The sequence below is a fragment of the Puntigrus tetrazona genome, chromosome 14, assembly GCF_018831695.1.
Source record: "Puntigrus tetrazona isolate hp1 chromosome 14, ASM1883169v1, whole genome shotgun sequence".
Classification (NCBI taxonomy): domain Eukaryota; kingdom Metazoa; phylum Chordata; class Actinopteri; order Cypriniformes; family Cyprinidae; genus Puntigrus; species Puntigrus tetrazona.
The window spans coordinates 21,559,131-21,583,498 of record NC_056712.1 but is presented as its reverse complement, the minus strand read 5'-3'; the positions used below and the strand labels follow the sequence as shown (position 1 = coordinate 21,583,498).

Below are 24,368 nucleotides of genomic sequence, written 5' to 3'. Positions count from 1 at the left end.
TTGCTAGTTAGCTGCATTAACTAACATCAACTAACGAGTCCTTATTGAAAAGTTACCATATTTGTCTGTTCAATGAAAGTCACTGGAGTCCAAAATAATATCCCCCCGCCCCAAAAAAACAACACACAGACAAACTTTATATTGAATTTTAATTATCGATTTAACTATTCCATTAATTATTTTAAACCAGTCTGCTTGGAGGGAGAAAAAAAACACAATAGCGTCTTTAATGGAGGATGATGATGATAAGCGCTAATACGTCAGACATGAACATCATTTTGCGATTGTATGACGCCATCTAGTGGTTGCTTGGTGACACAAACTAGCGATAAAACGCTTCCATTTCTGCCAGTTCCAATAACAGAAAAGCAGTGATATTTTTTTAATGATTCGTTTTAATATTACATTTATTGTACAATGCGTAACTCACTAAGAGTTGAAAGAAATCTTTCAAAAGAAAAATCACTGACAGATCCCTAGATTACACCAGGGAAAATTTAAAATAGCTTGCAGAAGGCTGCCTTAAACCCAGACACATAAATATATGACATTTAAAAAAGAATTGGTGCCAAAAAAAAAAAAAAGACATATATTTTGTCCACCCATCATTTGAAATAAATGAAGCATCATTTGCCATTGAATGGAAATGAAAGCTTTTAAAACAGTTTTTACAAAACAAAGGATTAATTCTTGATTAATGATTCTGATTTGACTAATCTCTATTTGTAAATTAAACTTAATCAAAGTCTCTTTACTTAAGATAGTTGATTTTGAGGGCTATAGCATCCTTCTTCTGTTTTACGAGACTGTCAGTGAAGAATAAAGTCATTCTAAATTGCACTTTTACCATCCCAAAGCAACACCACAGGATCTGCCACCTTCACATACAAATAAACCAGAAGGGTGAGAATTTGACACTGTCAGGCTCGCCACCACAATGCTGTGAAATTAGAGACAGATGAAGCAACAGCATTTGTAAGCGATTCTTCAAGCCCCGTATCCTGAGGATAGAAAGTATTAGACTTCAAGACTGCACCTTAGATAGGAAACAACACGTCAGATGCATCAATCAGTAAAGTCTTACTTAAGTTAATAAAGCAAATTCAAATAAAATCTTATTCTGAGTTGAATCCCTTTCGTAAGTATTTGTCTCTGAATCACTCCATTGCGGCCGTGCAATCATGAATAATGCGTGGCTCAGCATGACTTTGACCATGGAGGTGTGATTATTTAAAGCTGTGATGAAGCGTGAAGTGGAACATAACTGAGGCCTATTAGTTTTTGGATGAACCTTTTTGCGTCCGATCTGTCCCGCAAAAATTCCCAAATTTGCACTTCTTCAAATAAGACAAATCTAACATCAGTACATTTAGGCATACTGCATTCAGAACACGGTTGAAAGCAAAAGCACCCACCTGTTAGTAACTGGTTTTCAATATTGCAGAACGACAGTAATCTTCAGAGCAGTGCGCAACAAATCAAATATGAAAAACCTAAAAATAAATTAACAGTGCCAGGTGGGTGCATGTTAACCCTTGGACTTCCAGCCATTAGGAGATAGACATGTGTGAGATTCAAAACAAAACAAAACAAAACGAAACAATGGCACGATCACCAGAGTATTAGAGTATGAACGGTGTCGGTGTCAAGCCCATGTAAGTGTTACGTCACAAGTAACATTGCAGTTTTAACATTCCTTGGAATGTGGCACTAAACAGAAGAAAAGAAAAAATAAGGAGCATAAATCTGCAGTCCTTAACCAAATATCTGAAAACAGATTAAGGCCCATCACAAGGCACAAGCACACAGAAATAATCCAATATGATTGACAAAGAGGTTTGGAGAGCTATAATGGTCAACCAGATAGCTAAAAGCTTTATAACATCTCCCACAACTTTACCGTTCATACATTTGGGGTACTTAAGATTTTTTTTTTTTTTTGTTTCTGAAAGGCTGCATTTATCTAACGAAAAGGTCAAATATTATTCAAATTTAAAATAACATTTATATCTGGATACATTTTAAAATGTAATTTATTCATGTAAAGAACAATGTGTTGTGTGATCCTCCAAAAATAAGCATTTTTTTTCAGTATTATTTAATGAATAGAAAGCAGAAAAGAATAAATTTTATACATTTTTTGCTAAATAAAAGTACTCATTTATTTAAAAAAAAAAATCTTATTCACCCCAAACTTTTAAATATGAATCCCTTCCTCTGTCCTTTCTACGGTCATGCCAGCAAGCTTGCAACACATTTAATACTACGAATGAAACAACCACAGCTAGCAGCTTCCATTCATTGAAAAAAGAAGTGTATTCCGTGCCATTAGTATTGCAATATTAATGTACCCCTTCATCTGTTACCAAGGATAATATTATTTCTGATTCTACTCAAACTAACGGCCGGAATTGTGAGATTTTGAGGCTGTAGTCATAAGTGTTTCATTCATGCATAATCAATGAGCTCCTATTCAGTCATCAGTCTCTTGGGCCAACTGTTTCCCTCTCGGCCACAAATGCGAGCTACACATTTAAAAAACAAATCCTGGCCGAGGCCCAGCACTACTGGAAACATCTCAAATGTATGTCAACAAAACTAGCTGCGACATTTGGCATCCACTCCCGACGACGTTTAATGAAGCGCACAGCGTGAACCAATAAACAGCTGTTCTGCGTAAAACGAGTCCTTGATTCTTTGGTGCTCGACTGAAGTAGGATTTAGTTCGATGACTAATTCAATAGTCGTGCAGCCACTGGAACAGGTCATCTATTTTTTTTAAACTGACCCATATCGTAGCTTCCCAACCACAAGAGATCTTGTGTACAGATTAAGATCAGAAAAATATTACATTTCGTAGCTCGGAAGAAAATTCACATCCCCCGTGGTGCATGCGTGCGACGTGATCAGATGATGTGTCTCCCTGCCCTAGCTCTGAGAGAAGTATTCTAGTACGATACGTAGATGACCCAGTCTGTCCTTCAGGGAGGTCAGAGACAGAACGGTGGTCTGATAGGCTGGATCTAACTGCAGCACCGACAGCAGCCACCAGCACCAGGCCGGCCCATTAGCAGATGCCTGCAATGCACAAAAAAAACGCATTCGTTCTCGTTAGGGAGTTGCTATTAAAATGCACGATCTGTAGTTTTGCTAATAAAGCGGTATTCCGTGGGCTCTGACCTGTATGTCGTCCTCTTTCTCGGGCATGATGCCGTACTGCTGGCTGATCTGCTCCTGGATGCGGCTGTTCAGACGATGGTACCACTCTCTCGCCTGCTGATACACACTGTCATGGAGACGGTGCAGCGATTCGAGCTCCGCACCTTCCACCTGAACACAAACGTATGCAAATGTCAGATGGACAAACGAGCAGAAGTTGTACTTCAGCTATAGGATAAAATAACGCTTGTGTAATCATTATGTAGATGGGTTCGAATTTGTTGACTAACAGGCAGTTAATCACAATCCCCTCTTACTAATGAATACCCTTGCAATTAACTCTAATTAAAATAAAGTATTTACTTGATATTAAATTTGCCGTACTAACAAAAGGCTTTGTATTTATTGTCATTACAAGCAATCCATCATAGGCCCAGGCTTGTGATAACGGTAATAACTCGCTCTCGTGAATCTTTAATAGGTGCTTTTCATTGAATGCTTAATCATGACACCTTATTTAGGTGGTTAAGACACATAACCGTAAGGAAAATGACTAGAAGATTAAAGCGTTTTATCGTAACAGAAAGCCAGACTGCACAAGAATGTCACACTGTTGCCTAAAGCACTTCATTAATGTTTAATTGCTGGAGTCGAGATGAAATCTTAATATGATCCATCTTCATGCAAATAGTATTTAAAGCTTCTGTACTAAAGTGTTATGTTTAATTAGTGCTCTCAAACGATTAATTGCGTTTAATCGTGTCCAAAATAAGTTTACTTTTTTCTTGTACATAATGTGTGTATGCTGTGTATATATGTGTATGCATGTATATATTTAAGAATAATATGTATAAAATATTATATAAATATTTTCAAAATATACTGTATATTTGTGCATTTATACATACACAATATATAATGTAAAAAATATTTTGAAAGCAATTAATTGTTTAACAGCATTAGTTTTTTTTTTTTTTTTTTTTTTACTGTTTACCATAGTTAATAATATTCAATACACTATATTATTATAGAATTAGTTTATTTGTTACTATTAGTAAATAAATTTAATATGACAGGAAAAGCTTGCTATTATCACAGTTTACTGTGTGAAAATACTATACCTAGAGGAAGTTCATAAAGACTAGGGTACAGGGTATAGAATGGAAGTGTGCTATCAGGAAACATCTCAGATAAACATGTTCCAGATCTCCATTATGATATGAACTATAACTGTTAAGATGAGAAGCTCAATTTCCTTTACCTCAAGGGCTGTTTTACAGAAACAACCTATCTTAAGCTTAATCTTAAAATAAGATCAGACTAAACTAACTGAAATCGTCATGGTTACTAAACAGATGAAATAGAATTCTTGAATTTCAAACAGCCCCAAGAGCACAATTTCATTTACATTACAGCCAATCTGGTTAGATTTTCTGTATCTGCCATACAGTCTGACTTCACGCAATAAAGACTTTTAACAATGCCATTTTTCTTGGATTGGAGTTCTGACGGTCTGTAACCTCTGACCTTATGATCTTCCAGGTACTCAATATCGGCTGTGTGATAGCCATCTCGTTGGCCCCTCCTGAGCACTCGGAAGCGACTTCCTCCCACTGTTTCCACAATGGAGCGACCGTCAGGAAGCAAATCCAAATCCAAAATATCCAACATGCAGCCATAATCTGCAAAGCTGTGACAAGGAAATCTGGGATCAAAACACTTAAAAGGCATTCCATATTTATTCCAAATACACACACACACTACTAACCCCAAATGTTTGAAAGAAAAAGTGTATATATATTTATTTAATCAATAGCAACATAACGTTTCTTAATCTGTAAGGGTGCAGAACGTGATGGATGCTAACTACATGATCTTGTTTTGTTTTTTTTACCCTTTGCCTTGCTCGTAGCTGCACATGCCAAACTTTTTGGTGCCAGTCTCCATACATCGGCGCATCATCAGACGGTAGCGAGGCTCAAAGATGTGCAGCGGACATGGGATGCCAGGGTACGCCACCGTGCACACAAAGATCGGGATGTCCTTAGTCAAACTAGAGAGAAAAGTTAATGAATAATTCTGCTTTTCCATAATTTTTCCAAGTATCAAACAGCGTCTGGACTTCTAAAACCAATGGTAGACATTTCAACCATTTCATTCTGTATCATTTAATTTTTTCAGATGGAGTTAAGCAGCATAGGAATGTGATGGTAATGTATAGACAGGTCCACAGTTTTTTTTTTTTTGCTATCACTAAGAGGGGCACTCACTTAGACAGCTCTGCCATCTCTGCCTCGTGCACCTGTTTCCTCTCTGCCAACTGCTGGGGGAAGAGGCGAGACATGATCTCCTGCAGCAGCACGGTAGTGTTGTACTTCCTGTTCTTAAGATACTGGAATGAGAAGTAACGTGGTGAGACTTCAGCTTCTGCGTAACATGATTTGCTATTGTTTTGGTGTGATTTAAATTGCATTGGAAGGATCAGACTTTACTTGGGTCTTTCTGTACTCTGAGGCGTGTTTTTACATGCTTCTAAATGTTAGAAACATGTAATCATGGTAAGAGTCTGTGTTTTAGCTGTACCTCCTGCAGTGGTTGTTTACAAAGTGGACAGCGAAGATTATGGTCCAGACTTCTCTCAATGCAGTTTTTGCAGAAGGTGTGTCCGCAGGGTGTTGTCATCGGTTCATAGAATAACCTTTAATCCATCCATCATGATAGGAGCAAAGACAAGAAGTGAGCAATTAACAAATAATTCTGTTTATGCACAACTTGTTTAAGTGATATACGGTAAGCTGAGACGCTGCTTGATGTTTTATCCTATTCATAAAAGGGACACTCTACCCCAAAATTAAAATTTTCTAATTTACCCCAGTGTCGTTCCAAACCAGTAATAGCTTTGTTTGTCTTTGGAGCACAATTTAAGATTTTTTTTTTTTTGGGGCAGTCAATGGGACAGTTACAAGCCTTCTGGTTTTCATCTAAAATATCTTAATATCTTAATACATTTGTAGAACCACAAAACAAGAACAAAATAGTGTTATTCACCTAATATTGAATTATATCAACTTTTAAGTATTGCAAAAGTATTGCGTCTTCAAATAAGCAAGTGCCTGCTATAAACTAACATTTAAATATTATAGCAAAGCTAGAGGAAATTAAAGTGTCCAGTAGCAGGAAATAATGCCAGTGAAGCAAAAAACACTATAAATCTCCACTGACCTGAAGCAGAGAGGGCACTCAAAATCAGTCACTGTCAGAACGCTGAGGCAGGACTCTCGGCCCACACTGCACATACCTAGAGAATCAACAAACAAAATCAAGCTTGAATAGATGTCATTTTGATTTGTTTTCTAACCATGCTAATGAGGGTATGAAAAGAGGAGAGAATACTTTGAGCCTTCATTATGAAGTCAAATGTAATACTATTTATAATAATAAGAATGATCTATCCATTCTCCGCATTGCTTATTCGTTGTAGGGTTGTGAGGATGATTAAATAATAATCTAAAATGTATAGGCCATTGTGTTTACCTAATACTAATGAACAAAGAACTTGCAAAACGAAGTCATCTAGAAAATCAAAGTGGATATTATGTTTAATACGATTACATAATAACGGAGCCCGGCACATGACATACAAGAAAAAAATCTAAATTGTGTGGACGGTACATTAATTAAATACATTAGTTAAATGTGCGCATGATTTACTAATTCATTTCATAACATCGCCAGTAAAGTCCTCCGATTCTCATGTTATGTTTTGTGGACCCAAACAGCCTGGTTACAAACTTTGGATGGTTTGGGGGTAAATAAAATACGAGGTAACTTTTTAATTTTTGTGTCAACTATTCCTTTAAAATTATTCCATTAAACGCTGCAAGACTTTTGATAATATCTCTAGAACTTATTCCCAACTCAAAATAAAACCCAATTAAAATGTCCATAACATGACATAACACAGAAGCAACATGTTTGAGAATGCATACAAAGACAAGAAGTAGTCTATAACTACTTAATATAATAATTCATGCTCGTTCTGGGTTAATTGTGCGCACAAAATAATGAGCGCACATTTTACTTATCATACTTACGAGAATGAATTAGGGAATTGAGTGCACGATCTAATACATCGAGGGAACAAATTAATATATTGTGCACACAATTTATTTATTTTTTTCTTGCATGTCATGTGCAGGGCTTCATACATACTAACAACATATTATTAGCTTATTTTATAATTAATCAATAAAGCGCCCAAGGCTGTGTCATATTGTTTATTTAGCTTAGCTAATATGCTATACTGTGAATGCAATAAAGTGTTGGTTTTCTAGAATTTACATGATACTGGCAATTACATACATTATCATGTATTCTTTATTTAATCTGTTGCCTAATGCTACAAAACGTCAAAGTAACTAAACCTTTTGTCCTTCCCATGCTTCTGGACAGAAGCTATATTTTTGTCAAATTCTGAAATATTGTATTATAGTTAAAACCAAAACGATGTTTTAACAATTCCTAAATGCCGCATGTTCAAATGTGAATTGTAATTTTGTTACCTCTGTTTTGCTTCTCTTCTCTCTTCATCATCAGTTCCTCATCATCCTCAGCCGTGGGGAGGAAGGACACAGCTTGACAGAGGCTCAGACAGCACTCACCACTAGTGGCATGCTTTACTTTAGTTGCATTCTAGGACACAGCGGGAAAGAGAATGAGTGAGCAAATACATTACAATAACAATAATACCAGATCTTTCCATTTGATATTTGTTGTTCACTTTACCAATGTTACATTTCAAAAGGGTGTAAACACCTCACCTGCCTGGGATCACTTTGACCTTCGGCATTGTTGTGGGAGTAGTGCTGACTATCTGGACACGAGGGGCTCACGGACCTGGTGATAGGACAGGGATCTTGCAAATACTCCGAAACGACATGCAGGATCTGTGGAACTTCTTCTGGTACAGCCATGCCCTCTGCTTCCAGGATCTGTATACGAATCACTGAGTGCATCACTGAAACATTCTGGCATGTTTTTAAGATGAATATGCTCTCTTGATACTGAATCACTCAAAATAACTCTAAAGGTATAATTCCTTCTCCAGGAAAGTGTTTAGCAGTGTATGACATGTTCATCAAATCTCATTTTCTGAAAAAAAAAAAAAAAAAAATCACCTTCTTAATCTGATTTTTTGCAGGGGCAAAATCAGGGTGCTGCTTCAGGCAATGATAAAACTGGATGAGGGCATCACGCTGCCTGCCCATTTCAAGAAGCACATTCCCTTTACGGAAGAAACCCTACAAAACACAGAATTCAAGCGCAAATGATCATAGGCGACAATATTAATTTAATTTAATTAAACATTTAGTTACAAATAGCATGATGGGTTTACCTTCAATGTTAAAGGTTAATTTAAAGTTTTTCAATCACACCAGAGGACACGTTCATATGTCAACGACACGCATTCCATTTTAAAAACCTGGGGTTAGTAAGATGTAAAATACGAGTCTCTTACGCTCGTCAAGGCTGCGGTTATTAGATCAACTATACAGTAAAAAAGTGGATTTTTACCATTTAAAAGAACCGTTTTCTATGTGAATATATTTTACATTTTAATTGATTGCTCTCATGGCGAAACAGAATTCTTAGCAGCAATTAATTCAGTCTTCGATGTCATATGGTCATATTTCAGCAATCATTCTAATATGCTGATTTGGCAGTCAAGAAACATTTCATATTATCATCGACCTTGAAAATATGTTCTGCTTAATATATTTTGGTAAAGGTTTCGTAACAGCATTTACTTGCATTTAACTAAATATTCTGAAACATTATAAATTTATATTGAACGGTGAGAACGCACAGCTATTATAGAGATCTGTCCTTATATGCTAATTACCAGGACAGTCAGCAAAGACGGCACTCACCTCAGTCCAATTGGGTCGTACACAGCACAGATCATCCAGGTCACGTAGGGCATCAGAAAAACGACGGAGGCCCATGCAGGCCTCAGCTCGCCACACTTTCAGACTCACATCTTCAGGGGCTGTAGATACACGAGAAGATGGACAGTGTGACCCTCAGTCTAGTTTCAGACATAGACTTTTATCGGTTTTGAGCATTTTAAATGCACATGAACAAAAAGGGCAGCCTAAACAAACAGCAGCACTGTGCATTAGCGTTCCTCCCACCACCGTCGGAATACTGTGTATCAGTGCAAGTTAAATAACATGCAACAATCAGGTTTCCCAATGTAAAAAAAACAACTTATAAACCTGAAGTGAGCTTGACAAGGTTGTTAATCAATGGTATATTCTTTTATTGAAGCCATCTAGCCGCACGATTTCAACCTATTTTAAAATGATCTAGTATTTTGAAAGCAAAGGGGGGTGTTCTTTAATGAAAACGCTCTGAAAACCAAATATTGCGCGTGGTATATAACACTTTAACAAAGGCTTTTTTTTTAAATGGTAAAAAGATTAATGGAAAAAACACTACGGAAGCAGCACAGCTAAAAAGGAGAGGGGGGCACTAATGGACTTGGATGGCATTGCATGACAATCTAAAAGCATAATCCAAAACAAAGGGAAAATCCTGATGCATAAAAATGAGATGCAACGAATGCAGTTCACCTGCTACAGAATAAGCATAGGAAGAGGCGGATGAGCGTGCAGATTAATCAACGCAACTACAAAAGGGACCTAACAATGAGTAGAAATCCAGCATTTCTATGAATAATTGCATAAGGAGGAAAACGTCTTTACGTCACTTACAAATGTGCACTCCGACAGATGAAATAACCCGGTTGTTAACCATACAAAACCAGATTATGTCATAGGATCCTTGGTTACACAACAGAGAAAGTATATGTGGGGCAGAATGCTGAGTGTACGGGAAACTGCCTCTAATTGGATTCAAAGAGTTGACAGACATCTCGCGTTTGCCTCGAAGGGTTTATGTTACCAGACAGATAATTGCAGTCATTCAGTGGCTGTAAAATGATATGTAATTCACTTAAGGGCAAATGGTACTGTTGCTGTTTAGAGCAACGCTAGAAGAACCCCACAATATTATTTAACTGCACTAGCTCAAACCATCACTATCAGGATACATTAATTGCGAATGGTTCTCAACAACTGTATTTGTGCTTTTTACAACATGTCTCCTTTGTGTAGATTATATACCTAGGGGAACTTGTTATTTCACCATTGTGCGCCCTAGTGTGTTTTCATAACCTTATTTACCCTTGGCTTCTCTGTGTTAATGACATCAGCCTCTCGCAACATGTTTTAACCCACCTTCTCTACTGCTTATTAGCCCTATAGAAGACCTGAGATTATGAAATCACTGTTGCTTTCAACAACCATGGCTCTCCGCTCACTTGTGTGTGAGTAGGTGGATCACAAAGACAATATCTAACAGTCTTCAACTAACCCACGCTGTGTTAAAACGCTGCAATCTGGGGCAAATATTTCTAGAAACAACAGATTTCAAACTCCTGCTGCATTTGGCTTTCATCATCTCTGCCTACCTGCGTTTATAGGGTTCGAAACATGCATTCAGTGTATTTGTTTACGTCACTTTCCACAGTGATGACATGGAACATATACGATATTAGTTACTTGTTAAAATGCTATTCAAATTATCGTACATCTGGAGTTTTTCCATTACACTGAATGCGTTACTTTTTTCATTAGTGAGTGTGAGGTTCACAAACTCATTGACCTACTTTAGCTGAATGAAGAGTGCTGTCATAAAATGTCCTATAAAAAGGCAAGTCCCAATTATTATTATGGGTTATAAATATCCTGTACAGCAAGAACAAGAAAGGTTACAGTTTGCTTTGATTTGATATATAAGCCGTCTTAAAATCTAGCGAGCACCCTATATAGACTGTACTAACTAGGCACCTTCCATGTCACCTAGCGCACTTATAAACCAAAAGTGCTATTATGCGACTAAACGTGGTGGTATAAATGTAGTGCAATAACTGATCTTAACTATACAGTAAATAAAAATATTTAAAAATCATCATTACAAAATCATAAAATATGCTGATTAATGATGCATGCCTCTTAAGGGGGTCAAAATTCAGTAGCCACCGCGATTATGTTTTGGTTTTCTCAAATGAACTGGATTTTAAGAATGATTCTTTTGATATGATTCGCTATGTATGTTTTGATTCACACAAAAAAGAATCGGCTCATCGACCGATTCGTTCAACAACACTAGTGCGCTGTCGTTAAAGCGCCGTAGAGAAACTAAACACAATAATAAATTCTCTGTTACCATATCCTTAATTTTTTTTTGAAAGAATCTATTCTCGGTTGTCAACCTTAGTTTTGAGACACAGTCACAGTCCGAGCATCCGCATGGTCAGTTTGCATAACCGAAATGGGACACTGAACATTCCCCGTCGTATATAAACACCGGCGTGGTTGCATAAGGTCAGTTCCCCCTGATAAATGGCGTGTGCAGTGCATCCTTACCCATCTCGATCCCTTCATCGGCAATACGAAGCGCTTCTGTAAACTCGCTCGTTTTCAGTTTCTCTTGAATGTGGTATTTCATCTTAGTCTCCTCGGGACAGCATTTCTCTATGACGCTGAAAAGTAACACGTTGTTTTTGATGTTTTTCGCATCTCTCTGTTTCAGTCGGTCTTTGCATGTGGGGCATCGCGAGGGCAGGAAAGCTCCCATGCATCTCCTGCAGAAAGAGTGACCGCAGCTCATGGTCACTGGCTCGCACATGAGGAACAGACAATTCGGACACTCCAGCAGATCCATGCTCGACTCTTTTACCCGGCGACAACTCCAGAGTTGAAGAGCCGATGCCTTTTATCGAGTTACGCAGCGCGATCCTTTAGCACGAAAGGTGACAAAATTAAAAAGTTAAACGACATGGGTAGTTTTAAAGCTGTGCCCTATCTCATTTCGCGATCGCTGCTTTTATAAGCTTCCGGAGGCCGATGACAGTTTCGAAATTGTGCATAAGCATGCTTTAGGGTTTCCTCTCCAACTTACTTTTCTCTGTGGCAATGCGTGTAATGTGCATGACGGTCCATTGTCAATCGTATCTCAGTCTTTGTTGCGAGAGTAACGTTTTCCCTTGTTGTGCATGATGAATCGCTTCGCTCCGCTTCCGTCCGAACAGCGCGACTCCTCCGAGCGCCATCAAGGCAGTGCAAGGACGAAATAAAAAAAAATAAAAAGCAACCGATGGATATATGTTTTTATTATTTTTACGCTCGCGAGACCAACATTTTTCTCTCGTGTAGCGCGCAAAAATACTGGGTTCGCTTCTGACACATTACATAAATAAAAACACGTGACGCGTTGCGGCGCTTCCCATTGGCCCCCGCTGCTGTTGTGAAACAGCAAAAGCCGCGTTTCATAACAGGGAATCTCGCGCACTAACTACGGAACGACGCCTACAAAGCGAACTGCTACGGACACACGGGCGTTCAATAATTATGATTCGATAGCGAATTGCTTTTTATTTGCTTTTCTCGTATGCATTTCAGCTTTTGCCGCACGCAGGAAGACGTTTTCCTATAGTATCTTAAAGCAACTACTTCAGCCATAGCCACAAACCACGAGGAGTGTATATTAACGTGTTAATATAATTAAACACGAATCCTACTTCGTTTGCATAAATAGTTCTAATATTGTTCTACATAAACTACCTTTATCGTTTCATAAAAAATTACATACGTCTTAGTAAACGTGCCGTCCTGTATGTGCTCATATACAGTATAACTTTATATGTATATAAGAAAAAAATATATAAATAAAAGATATTTACTAGCCAAGGACACGGAAACAGCTTATTAAAATGACACTGCAAATACACAGGCTTTGTGATCATTTTACAAGGATACAAGTATCATTTGGTTAAAATGTTTGTCACTCATTAGACTAAAGTGCACTTCCGCAATCTTGCATAAGGGCAGTAAAGGTTTTGTAAGTTAGCATTTTCTCCAAGCTGTATCATATAAACGTGTGATGCTTAGTGGCTAAATCACATAACAACATCACATGACACAACATATTTTTGTAATTATCTTTCGTAAGGCAGCGGAACAGGTTCTGTACAAGTAGTTTTATTAAATCAGTAAAAAAATGGAGCTTTATTCTTACATAAAACACTTAAGCAGAGGTTAGATATATTGCAGTATTATGTTTATCATCATACGCACACATAGTGAGGTATTATGAGTCCTTTTGTATATATAAATGCGTTTTATTTATGACAAAAGAAGCACAGTGAGATATGAAAATGCAAAGACCAGAACACCTTTATTTATTTTACACATATAGCTCTGCTTCATCAACTGTATAATCTTGCAACCTTATTAAATAGTAAAAATGTCTGTAATCCAAACCAATTCCAAGTCTTGTAACAAAGTTGAAGAGCTGACATTTTCTGAATAACAAAACAAAACAACAACAAAAAAAACACCCTTAGCTCAAGTCATCTCATCAATAATACTACACATTGCAGCGTCCTTATCCCACGCTTTGTCCTTCTTACTGGGCACATACTTGTCCGTTTGTGCAACCATGCAGCTAACACCAGTCTCATCTACATCCATAGGTTCTGTTTTCAGTCTGGAGTCTCCGGCTGATCCAGCGCCACCAGCCTCTCCCACGCCGGAGCTGCTGGGTTGTGGCAAATCATCAGGCAGCGAGGCAAGACACCCCTGGATCATCTCCACCACCCTCTCCAGATGCTTCTGGAAACGCTCAGCCGTCTCCAGCCTCTGCCTCTTCTGAACCTCCATCATGACCCGTAGCGTCTCTCTGGCCTGGTGGGGACGGTACTCATTGATAAGGTGATGCATGTGCACAAAAAGGAGTTTCAAGTCCTCCAGCTTCTCCTCTCGTTTAATGCTGCCTGGGCTTTTGATGAGGATGTCCAGAAGGTCCAGAAAGTTGACCAGGATAGACATGTTTAGCTTCTTCAGCTCTCTTTTGTGGTCAAACTGCATTGGGTGAAGGCGCTCGATGCCTTGACTCTCCAGTGGTCGAATAATGAGATCGTCGCATTGGAACTGATTGCCAAACATCATGTAACTGTCTCGAATAGGAGGAGGGGGTTTGGGGGCCAGTCCCTTTCGTACATTTTCATCCGTGTACTCCTTGATGTACTGCATCGGAGGAGGTGGAAGAGCACTGACCTGCTGTGGCTCCCCCATTTTGAAAATCTAGTCAGGAAAAGCGAGAAAATAATCAAATCTATTGGTTATGTTACCCAGTAACATTATTCAATAATGATATTATTTGCTAATAAATAATAGCAATTATTGACGATAACTTACGTTCTACAAACAACAATCATTTGTTATAAAATTCGCTTTGGGGAAAAAAAAGAGCAAATAAGCACATTCGTTGTCCAAGAATTTACTACAGATAAAACAAACAGTTTGGAAACCTTTGGCAAAGTAGTACAAGTAACTTAGTTTGTAAACAATACCGGTTTTAGAAACTGCTAACAGTTTAGAAGCTAACGTTAAATGCCACGGTTCAAAGAATAATTGATTAAAAGATTGGCAAAGCGGCTGATTTCGCTGGACTCATCGCTGTAATATTAAACAAAAAATACTCACCGAAACCGCTGGCTTAGTGAACAAGTACTGTCCGCTATGTAAACAGATTTTCAAGAAACAGAAACGATCAAGACCTCTAGCATGTCTCGATTCGTTTCAAGTCTAAAGATTAATACGCTGCATTGGTGTACAGCCTCTTAGCAACGAGGTGTTTCATTGGTCGAAGATGGATCAGGGCGGATCCTAAACGAAGCGTATTCAATGACGTCGTGGTTTGATTTCTTAATAAAAAGATAAGTCTATAAAAAATAAAATAAACAAAATAGGAAAATATATGTACGTTTTTTAAATGTGCTTATTTAAAAAAAAAACATAGACGTAAAATTTTACATTTTTGCTAAACGATGTTCTCAGTTTTGAGTTGCTTGTTTGGTTTTGTTAAGCTGCTGCTCCGTGGTTAGGTTTGAGCCATGCGCTTAGTTTACACATAAAAGCATCTTTTTTATTCTTTTGTTGACAGGTACAGGACTTTGCTTCAGACTGGCTGCAGGTTACGAAGGTCAAAGCTCTAAAAGGGTGAGTAACTGTTAAAGTGATACTTGATTTGTCTTATTTGTGTTATATTGTATTTTGTGTGTGTTGTATGTGTGTGTGTGTGTGTGTGTGTGTGTACAGGTAAATTACACACAGGCTCATGGGACCCGTGTCACGGTGGGGACCTAAATTGAGGTGCCTGTGGGTACAAAGGCAGTGTAGGGTTGGTGTTGAGCAATAGAAAATATGGTTTGTATAAAAACAGTATAAAAATTATTATACCTACTGAAATCCCTACATTGCATTGCATTTTCTTTGCATTCTCCATAGCAATTTCTCCTTTATTTTTCTCCTTTATTCTGTTTAGTTGTTTTACACAATCCAGCTTATATATATATATATATATATATATATATATATATATATATATATATATATATATATATATATATATATATATATATATATAAACATTGTTTATAATGTATATATACTTCCTTCTAAACATCAACCTCATACACCTAATAAGAAAACAAAAGAAAAAAACTGCATCAAAACCAAAATCAGTAAAAAAGAGAGAGGGGGGGGTCTTAAGGGTTTTTTTTTTATTATTAAAAATGCTTCCAGTAAATACGTTGGAAATTTATATCCTTTCTTCATATAATTTCATACTCTTTTAACCTACACAAATAATCTCATTTCATTTCCTGCTTTATTTGTAGCCAATAGCAGATGCGTACAGTAATTAAGTTACTTTTTAAATGACTGTTTATTTTGCAGTGATGCGGTTTTCCTATAATGTTTGTGGTTGGAGTTTTTTTTTTTTTTTTTTTTTGCCCGTAATGTCAGTTTTCAAGTTTCTGTCTAATATGTCTGTTCTCATATGTCTGTTCTATGAGGATAACATTTTAATGGTATATAAGCGTAAATATAAACGTAAGTGAATCCTCTTTTTCACATTTGGCTTTGTTTACTATGTTGTGACTGTGCCAGTTAGTGAGAGAGAGATATATATATATATATTTGCAGCTACTTTATTAAACAAAAGGCACACAGGGATAACTAAACGTAACTTCAACCAGGAACAGAAACCAAACTAAATGTGACAATTACAAGTGCAACACAAGAATTGAAATCACCTACACTGTATAACATTGCAATGAAAACTGCCTAATAAACATTTTAAAAAATGTCTTAAGGAAGGAGGAGAAAGTGTGCGTGTGTGTGTGTGTGCATGTGCGTGTGATTGCATGGGAGTTCAACTTGTGCAGTCTACCTCAGGAAGTGGCTTACCTAAAGTGTTGACTCCGGAAACCTATGCTTTAAACATCAGTGTAAACTCTACAAGTGCATAACTAGTGATTGCCACACATCACTCGCCATGAGTCAACCTTCCATGTGGTAGTTAAATATCCAGATTTCACCATGTACCCAAGGGTCATCCTAAAGGAAACGCTGTTCAAGAAATCACAGCAGAAGAGAAGGACTTCGCCGTGCAATTACAAGGAGAGGATTTTTGTGCTAAACACACAGGATCTAACATACTTCGAAAATCGTCCTGGGGTAAGTAGTCACACCTTCACTGTTCGCTATTTTCTTGGTAACATTTGGAAAGTTGCTGCTTTTAATTAGATGCGATATTACTTTTTGCACTTCTTTAATAAGTTAAGAAAATGTCTGTGCTGAATGAGCAGTAGAATAATGATGAATTTCGCCTTAGAAAAAGCCAACTCAGAAAGGCTGCATCGAACTGTCTCATATCAAGTGTGTGGAGATCGTTCGCAGTGATGTTCCCATTCCCTGCGATTACAAGTACCCTTTCCAGGTGAGTGTCGAGACGAGTTTTGCTTTCGAGATATTGTTGGAGCAAAAGAGCTCATACGGCAAAATATTTTCAAAATAGTCATATCTATCAGTACTTTTCGTTTGATTTCTGCTTACACTGCGTAAACGTTTTCTTCACGTATTTGTTCGTGGACAGGTCGCCCATGACAGCTACTATCTGTATGTGTTTGCTCCAGACAACGATTGCAGGTTAAAATGGGTCAGAGCTCTGAAAGAAGGTAAGCAGCTGTCGCAGAAAGTGACACGCATTGTGAAAACAGAAAAGAAAAAAGCGTGTAGAGTGGAACGAGTATACATACGTTTAAATGTATACTTATCTTTTGTATTTTATGCTATTTCCTCAACCCACGAAGCGACACAAAATAACAACTTATTTCTGAAATACCATCCCGACTTCTGGGTAGAAGGGAAATGGAGATGTTGTCATCAGACCGAGAAGCTGGCGGCGGGATGCAGCGAATACTATCCCAATGGAGGTGCAAACTCTTTCACGTTAAACAGTTTCAAACCAAAGTTGCCATGTGGTCTATGATGAATCTCAGTCCATTTCTATCATTTTTCATAAGTTTATGCGTGTTTCATTTCATCCCACAGCCAAACCTCTTCCCCCAACTCCAGATCCCACGGTTTGTCATTCAGTCTCTGTTTAAAGTTTCTGACTCCTATTCATTTATGTAAATTCACGTTTTGGAAATCGCTTCCAAAGGTTTAAGATTATTCAAATGTCTCTGTTGTTTTTGTAGTTTTGTTATAATCAGGACAGTGTTTGGATGAGATTTTGTGAATTGAGCTGTCTGTATTTATCCACCAGCGCCGATCTTCAGATCCAGAGGACAGGATTGTTGTAGCTTTGAGGAATTTCAACCCTGTAGAAGATACAGACCTGCCTCTGCATAAAGACGACGAGTATTTTGTCCTTGACAGTTCAGAACCAAACTGGTGGACTGTGAGGGACAAAAACGGGTAAATGTTTTTTGCACTCTCTTAAGTTAAATTTATTACAATGCCTTCTGAAATAGTCCTTCCACTGTGAAGTTTGACACATTACACAAGCATGTTAATGAAAAAAGTTTTTCTCTTTGCCAAATGAGATCTTTTGAATAAAATGCCACACCCTTTCCACGCACCGTCATGAATATCAGCCACAAAAACCCATTCGATAAATAGATAAATAGACGTGAAATATTTCAGCATTGAGTAAAAGTTCCTTTACGAAAAAGTCTTTTGAAAATGCTTAAAAGTTTGTAACATTTCAAGAGGAATATATTATTGTATCAATTACCTGTAGCATCATTCCTGGTGTATTATATAAACAACATGATAAAATTTTATTATTTACATGATAACTGGCAGTTTTGATTTTGAACAGCTTAATTTACATTTTAACTGTTCAGAAATGTTACAATGATACATAAAGAAGTTCGAATTTATATATTAAAGACGCCCCATACAGTTATTGGATTTTGTTATTTGGATTTGAAAAGGCAAACAAAAGAACCTTGATATTTAGCATTAAAGTATGTCAAGTGTGGAAATTTGTGTGAATTATTTGATTATATTTTATTCAAGTTTTTATAGTATTTTATAATTTTTCTTTATTTGTTTGTTATTTTAGAAATGCCTCAGGATTTTGCCATTATACTAAAAAACAATTAGAAACTAAAAAGAATCCTCTATATGGCTGATAATTATTCAGCAAAGATGCACTAATTAAGTGCATTTAAGAATAAACAATGATGGCCATACTGATTTATGTAACACCTCTTTTGTGTTCATCGTTGCACCGTAAATTGCATCGTAAGCTTTGTTTAGCATTATAATCCCCAAAAAAACCTTTGAAGAAGCATGGAATTGTGGGGAAAATGTTTTTTTTAACTAAAACTCAGTGGTAGGAAATACCACAGACTTTTAAACCTTACAAGTAAAGTTTTTTTTCCTCTGTTACAGAAACGTTGGCACGGTGCCGTGTATATATATCGCAGAAAAAGCATCTAACAACATAGATAAATTTGAGTAAGTTCTCATCCGTATGTTACAGGATAAAACAAATGAAAAATATAAAAGAAAAAAAATGTCTCGAGTTCATAATCTAAGCATACAGTAATGGTTTCGGTTTTTCCAAATGCTTTGCGGTTTTATAGATGGTACAATAAAGACATGACTCGGACCGAGGCGGAGAGCTTACTGATGAGAGAGGTAAGACGGTCATGTCAATCAATGTTTCCATGTCATAAATCGGATAACCATAATCTTTAACTTTATTTAACACTTATGCCATACCACTTCAGTACATTTTCACAGTTTTTGGGCATTGCAAAAAGTTGGGGTTCTTTGCAAACCTGCAAGAGCAACGTCTGCAGACGGTGCAGGAAAAAGCGTGCAGAGTTCAAACAAAATCTACAGCCCTTAAACCAGAATGTGGCTGCTGCGTTTCCTGTCAAGACAATCTTACATGTTATTTTTTAAATACGAGAGATCTCAGGTATACATGTGAGATTTGAAACGGTTCAGTGTATGCCGTAACCATTACCAAATACATTGACGCATTTATACATACCATTTTTGTCCGACTGAAACAATTTTGTGTTTCTCATTTGTGGTATTTATATTGGTAAGTTTAGATATTTCCAGTTGAATTCATGGTTAACATTAAAGGTTTTCTTTACAGAACAAGGATGGGGGGTTCATGGTTCGTGACTCTAAACACCCAGGTGTATACACCGTGTCAATATTTTCCAGAGTCTCAGGGTAAACGCTTATACTGCTATAAATTATTGTTAGTTTTAGTCACTTACAAAGAAATAGCTGACATTTTTTTCTATCATACACTGGTTTTTAATGAATGTCATTCATCTGCAGGACTGATGGAGAGAGGTATCCTCGAGTGAAGCACTATCAGATCAAAGTACAAAAAGAAGGTGAAAAGGTCATGTATTACTTGGCCGAGAAATACGTGTTCCCGACCATTCCAGAGCTCATCCGCTATCATCAACACAATTCAGCAGGTAAGCTGGAGAAAAATTCCACGTAAAGAGTTTTTGAATTGCATTCATTGCATAATATCTCGTTAAAGGCACTGCAGTTAATGTGTCAGTTGATTCCATCATAAAACCAAAGAAAACTGCATAAGAGACTTCACTTTGTCTTGTGCTTGTTTTTGCGGCAGGTTTAATAACCAGACTGAGACATTGCGTGTCTAGAAATGTCACAAACACAAGCATCAAGGAGTTGTCATCAGGTAAAACGCAAGCTGCCAAGTAAAAGAGTCGTATTAAAGAGTATATTATGTATACAATACGTTATTTCTGTTTAAAAAACTCTTGTTTAATCATCAAAGAATTAAGAAAAAAATGATCACAGTTTCTAAAAATATATTAAGCAACATTTTATCAAGAAATGTTTTTTAAACACGCCTTGGTCAACATAACAGACATAACAACATAATTCAACCATCACAGTTCAACCATACTAATAAGCAAAAATGACTTTAGATAAACTAACATTTGTGCTTCAGTATTTTTTTGGTTTGTTTCGTCTTTTTAAATCGCTAAAGAGTGTTGAACATTTTTCTCCTGCGTTCTACTGTACGGATGTGAATTAACTTTTTTTCAGCCTGAGACTTATTCCTTTCACTTTTTGATGTGAAACGGCGTTTAAAAACAAACAAGCAAGCCCTGTCCAGATTAAAAAAAGTAACACAAAAGTAAAGTAAGGCAATTAGTTACTTTTTTAAGGGGTTTAACATTGTAATGCAAAATTAGAAGTAACTTTCCCCACCAGTGATATATAAATGAAAGGTAACTGCTTCTTTGTAAGGCGTAACGAAATATGTCTCTTTTACAGATAAATGGGAGATTCACCCTGATGAACTGACATTAAGTGAGGAACTGGGCAGTGGACAGTTTGGCTTGGTCTGGAAGGGAAGCTGGAATGACATGCAGGTGGCGGTTAAGACTGTCCGAGAGGGTTTCATGTCAGAGGAGGAGTTTAAGGAAGAAGCACAAGTGATGATGTAAGTAACTCATGCTGTATGTATCAAAGGACACGCATATAAGGATACAAAAGTGTACCTTTCCTTACAAAAAAGCTAATAAACTAATAAACAATCATGCTAAACGCACATGTGAAATATGTGAACGCACATGTGAAACTCATGAGAAACTCATGTAATCACATGTGAACAAATGCGGATGTGTGGATAAACCAGAAAACAAGCCATAAGGGTCAGGTTTTTTTTTAATTTTTAATTGAGATGTATTAATCATCTGAAAACCGAATAAATAGGTTTCCACTGATATGTGTTTTTGTTACGATACAACTATTTGAAAACGTAGAATCTAAGGGTGCAAAAAATCTAAATGCTAAGAAAATAAAATCGCCTTAAAAGTTGTCAAAATGAAGTTCATAGCAATGCATATTACTAGTCAAAAATTATGTTTTTATATATTTACAGTAGGAAAATTATCTTTATGACATGATTTTTGGCTATTGCTACTAATATACCCCGGTGACTTAAGGCTGGTTTTGTGTCACAAATTTAGACCTTGAAAATGTTCCGAAACTGCATGTTTGATGTGTATTTTATGTTTGTTTCACATGAGTTTGACGTGATTATAACATGTGATAACACATGTGAAGTGCTTTTTCTGTAAGGGATGAATTTATTGCATCGCTCATTGCCTGCCTCCACAGGAAACTGTCTCACAATAAGCTGGTCCAGTTGCACGGCGTGGTCACTCAGCGCTCACCCATGTATCTGGTATTTGAATTCATGGAGAACGGCTGCCTGACGGACTTCTTGCGTGCCAGGAAAGGCAGTTTCTCCCAGGAGTTCCTGCTGGGGATGTGTTTGGATGTGAGTGAGGGGATGGCCTACCTGGAAAGCTCCAACTTCATCCACAGAGACCTGGTAAGTGTAAACAGGGTCTTTAAAGTGTCACTGTCTTGCTTCTTTTGGACGATTTGCTCTAAAAAAAAATCTTCCTGTTTTTACAGGCTGCAAGAAATTGTTTGGTTTCTGAAGATAACGTGGTGAAGATATCAGATTTTGGAATGACGAGGTGAGTAGCAGCAGATTCCAGAGTCGCTGTTTCCTCAGTCCTCCATCGTAATGGAGAATCCCCACCTGTATTTGCAGGTTTGTCCTAGATGATCAATACACCAGTTCTATTGGGTCCAAATTTCCAGTGAGATGGTCCTCTCCAGAAGTGATCAAATTTGGGAAGTATAGCAGTAAATCAGACGTGTGGTCATTCGGTGAGTCCATATTACTCCACTGAGGATGAGATGATGTTAATCAGAATCCACACATTTTGTCTAAACACATAGTGATGTCTCATTTGCAGGTGTGTTCATGTGGGAGGTGTACAGCGAGGGTCGTGTGCCCTATGATAGCCGTAGTAATGCAGAGGTAGTGGAGACCCTAAATGCAGGACTGCGGCTCCTGAGACCCCGGCTCTGTCCACAGAGTGTGTACGGGTTAATGCAGTGGAGCTGGAAAGAGGTGAGTCCGGCATAAAATGCATCATAAACTTACCAGCTTATAAATCATCCTTGAACCATAACATGATTTGAATATTAATAAAATATAACGTCATCCCATATAAAAGTGGTTTTATTTCCTGTTCTCATGAATAGGGCCTTCTGAGGAAGTTAGTCATGCTCACTTTTAGCTTTAAAGTTTTTGGATTTTTTTCCCCGCAATTTTAAATGTGGATTATGTTGGCCATTGGTACTAAATCTTCCTACTGTGTGTCTTTTGTTATTCGTGTAATTCAAAGCTGGTAATGTATCTGTTTCCGTTTATTTAGTTATTTGTCTATACGTCTTGTTAGTGTCATTATTGCCACGGCAACATAAACATAACAATGTTTGTTTAACAGAAACCTGAGGATCGGCCCTCGTTTGCTCTGCTCCTGCATGAACTGGCCTGCCTTGAACAAGAACCTTGATTCGGATCACATCCTTTCCTGGGCTGGGTTATAGGGATAGTTGGCTCAAAAATGACATTTTGTCATCATTTAATAACTGTCATGTCGTTTCAAACCTGTTTTGTGAAAAAGGTGAATTTTGAAAAAGCTTTGCATAGCTGTTTTCAATATATGTAAGTTTGTGTTTGACCAAACAGGAAAAAGGGCACTTTATATTGTGGTAGGTTTTGACTTGTGAACGCTATTCAGATTGAAGCTGTTAGATAGATAGATAGATAGATAGATAGATAGATAGATAGATAGATAGATAGATAGATAGATAGATAGATAGATAGATAGATAGATAGATAGATATTTTTAATTTAATAGGTTTGAATGACATGATAATGAGTAAATAATGACATAATTAAATTGTTGTCCCTTTAAATGAAAATACTGTATATTGTACAAATCACCTATTCTATTTATTATTGTATATTTTATTTATTTCACAGATTTCTTTTTTTTTTTCATTCATTCAACATTGTCACCGAATTGTATTCTTCCTGTTTTTATACATGCTAATACAAATCTGTCCCTTAGGAGGCACACATGAGCCATATTTTTCATTACCAGTAAAATATTGCTTATTGCTGTTGTAATGTATTCAGTAAAACATCACATTTACTTCTGTGTACTGATTCTGTCGTTGATGCTTTGATTTAGTCTAGATAAACTCTAAATTTGCTTAATTAAGGGAAGGTTATTTAAGCTGATTTTTTATTGATTATATTAAAGCTACCTTAATAACAGGCCTACAGACTGTTTATTATAACAATCATGCATGTTTAAGCACACGATGCAGACCTGCTGTTACTGCTGATTGGTGCATAGTAACACAAATGCCTTCACCGGTTACTGTGACAACGGCACTCAATAGAAACACTCCAGCATGCCAGCGTTCACAATATATGCAGCCTGGGGCCATAGGCACCAAATAAGTACATATTTTTTGTAAGTGCTTACAGAGGATTTTTAATAGAGAAACAGGGCCCAGGTCCAGTGGAGGGCCCCTCATCATAGACCCTTAGTCATGGGATCAGAACATTTAATTTAAATGATTCAGTTTGTATTTATAAAATACTCTTTGACATTCTGTATTAAAAGCAAGTAAAGTAAAAGTTAAGATAAACACATAAAAAATAAATTCAGAGAAGGCACTGCCTCATAATAAAAAACGTTATCAGTGAATTCACCTTAATATATTTTTAGATCATTTGTCTCTTTATATTCCTATAAACTTAAACCATTATTGTTCATGGCATAATATAAATCGACCACAGAGATAGAGTGCTAAGTGGGTCAGAAG

The 24,368-nt window shown here is 37.1% G+C and overlaps 3 protein-coding genes across 3 annotated transcripts; 1 reads left to right on the top strand and 2 right to left on the bottom strand.

Annotated features, from left to right (window-relative positions):
* Nucleotides 1-132: 132 nt before the first annotated feature.
* Nucleotides 133-11,949, bottom strand: lonrf1 (LON peptidase N-terminal domain and ring finger 1). The gene is made up of 12 exons (XM_043256577.1): nucleotides 11,652-11,949; nucleotides 9,090-9,208; nucleotides 8,337-8,459; nucleotides 7,980-8,150; nucleotides 7,722-7,851; nucleotides 6,382-6,457; nucleotides 5,743-5,857; nucleotides 5,430-5,551; nucleotides 5,054-5,212; nucleotides 4,687-4,849; nucleotides 3,181-3,330; nucleotides 133-3,078 (listed from the first exon to the last, which is right to left on the bottom strand). Exons 1-12 carry the CDS (start codon nucleotides 11,947-11,949, stop codon nucleotides 2,929-2,931), a joined length of 1,776 nt encoding a protein of 591 aa, XP_043112512.1. The 3' UTR covers nucleotides 133-2,928.
* A 1,435-nt stretch (nucleotides 11,950-13,384) lies between these two features.
* On the bottom strand, nucleotides 13,385-14,972 carry med7 (mediator complex subunit 7). The gene is made up of 2 exons (XM_043256578.1): nucleotides 14,772-14,972; nucleotides 13,385-14,369 (listed from the first exon to the last, which is right to left on the bottom strand). Exon 2 carries the CDS (start codon nucleotides 14,358-14,360, stop codon nucleotides 13,632-13,634), a length of 729 nt encoding a protein of 242 aa, XP_043112513.1. The 5' UTR covers nucleotides 14,361-14,369; nucleotides 14,772-14,972; the 3' UTR covers nucleotides 13,385-13,631.
* An 872-nt stretch (nucleotides 14,973-15,844) lies between these two features.
* On the top strand, nucleotides 15,845-23,217 carry itk (IL2 inducible T cell kinase). Its single transcript, XM_043256576.1, has 17 exons — nucleotides 15,845-16,808; nucleotides 16,966-17,070; nucleotides 17,227-17,308; nucleotides 17,444-17,566; nucleotides 17,685-17,716; nucleotides 17,902-18,053; nucleotides 19,038-19,103; nucleotides 19,232-19,286; nucleotides 19,759-19,838; nucleotides 19,950-20,095; nucleotides 20,257-20,328; nucleotides 20,934-21,102; nucleotides 21,783-21,999; nucleotides 22,086-22,150; nucleotides 22,228-22,346; nucleotides 22,436-22,593; nucleotides 22,973-23,217. Exons 1-17 carry the CDS (start codon nucleotides 16,671-16,673, stop codon nucleotides 23,039-23,041), a joined length of 1,848 nt encoding a protein of 615 aa, XP_043112511.1. The 5' UTR covers nucleotides 15,845-16,670; the 3' UTR covers nucleotides 23,042-23,217.
* Nucleotides 23,218-24,368: the final 1,151 nt, after the last annotated feature.

Excerpts from the sequence above, each read along its gene's own strand:
- itk (XM_043256576.1), top strand. The coding sequence starts at position 16,671 with ATGTACCCAAGGGTCATCCTAAAGGAAACGCTGTTCAAGAAATCACAG. Across the intron at positions 17,071-17,226 it reads ATTACAAGTACCCTTTCCAG|GTCGCCCATGACAGCTACTA; the intron begins GTGAGTGTCGAG and ends GTTCGTGGACAG. Across the intron at positions 21,103-21,782 it reads GAAGAAGCACAAGTGATGAT|GAAACTGTCTCACAATAAGC; the intron begins GTAAGTAACTCA and ends CTGCCTCCACAG.
- lonrf1 (XM_043256577.1), bottom strand. The coding sequence starts at position 11,949 with ATGGATCTGCTGGAGTGTCCGAATTGTCTGTTCCTCATGTGCGAGCCA. Across the intron at positions 8,460-9,089 it reads TACGACCCAATTGGACTGAG|GGTTTCTTCCGTAAAGGGAA; the intron begins GTGAGTGCCGTC and ends TGTGTTTTGTAG. Across the intron at positions 5,213-5,429 it reads GAGATGGCAGAGCTGTCTAA|TTTGACTAAGGACATCCCGA; the intron begins GTGAGTGCCCCT and ends TTTTCTCTCTAG.
- med7 (XM_043256578.1), bottom strand. The coding sequence starts at position 14,360 with ATGGGGGAGCCACAGCAGGTCAGTGCTCTTCCACCTCCTCCGATGCAG.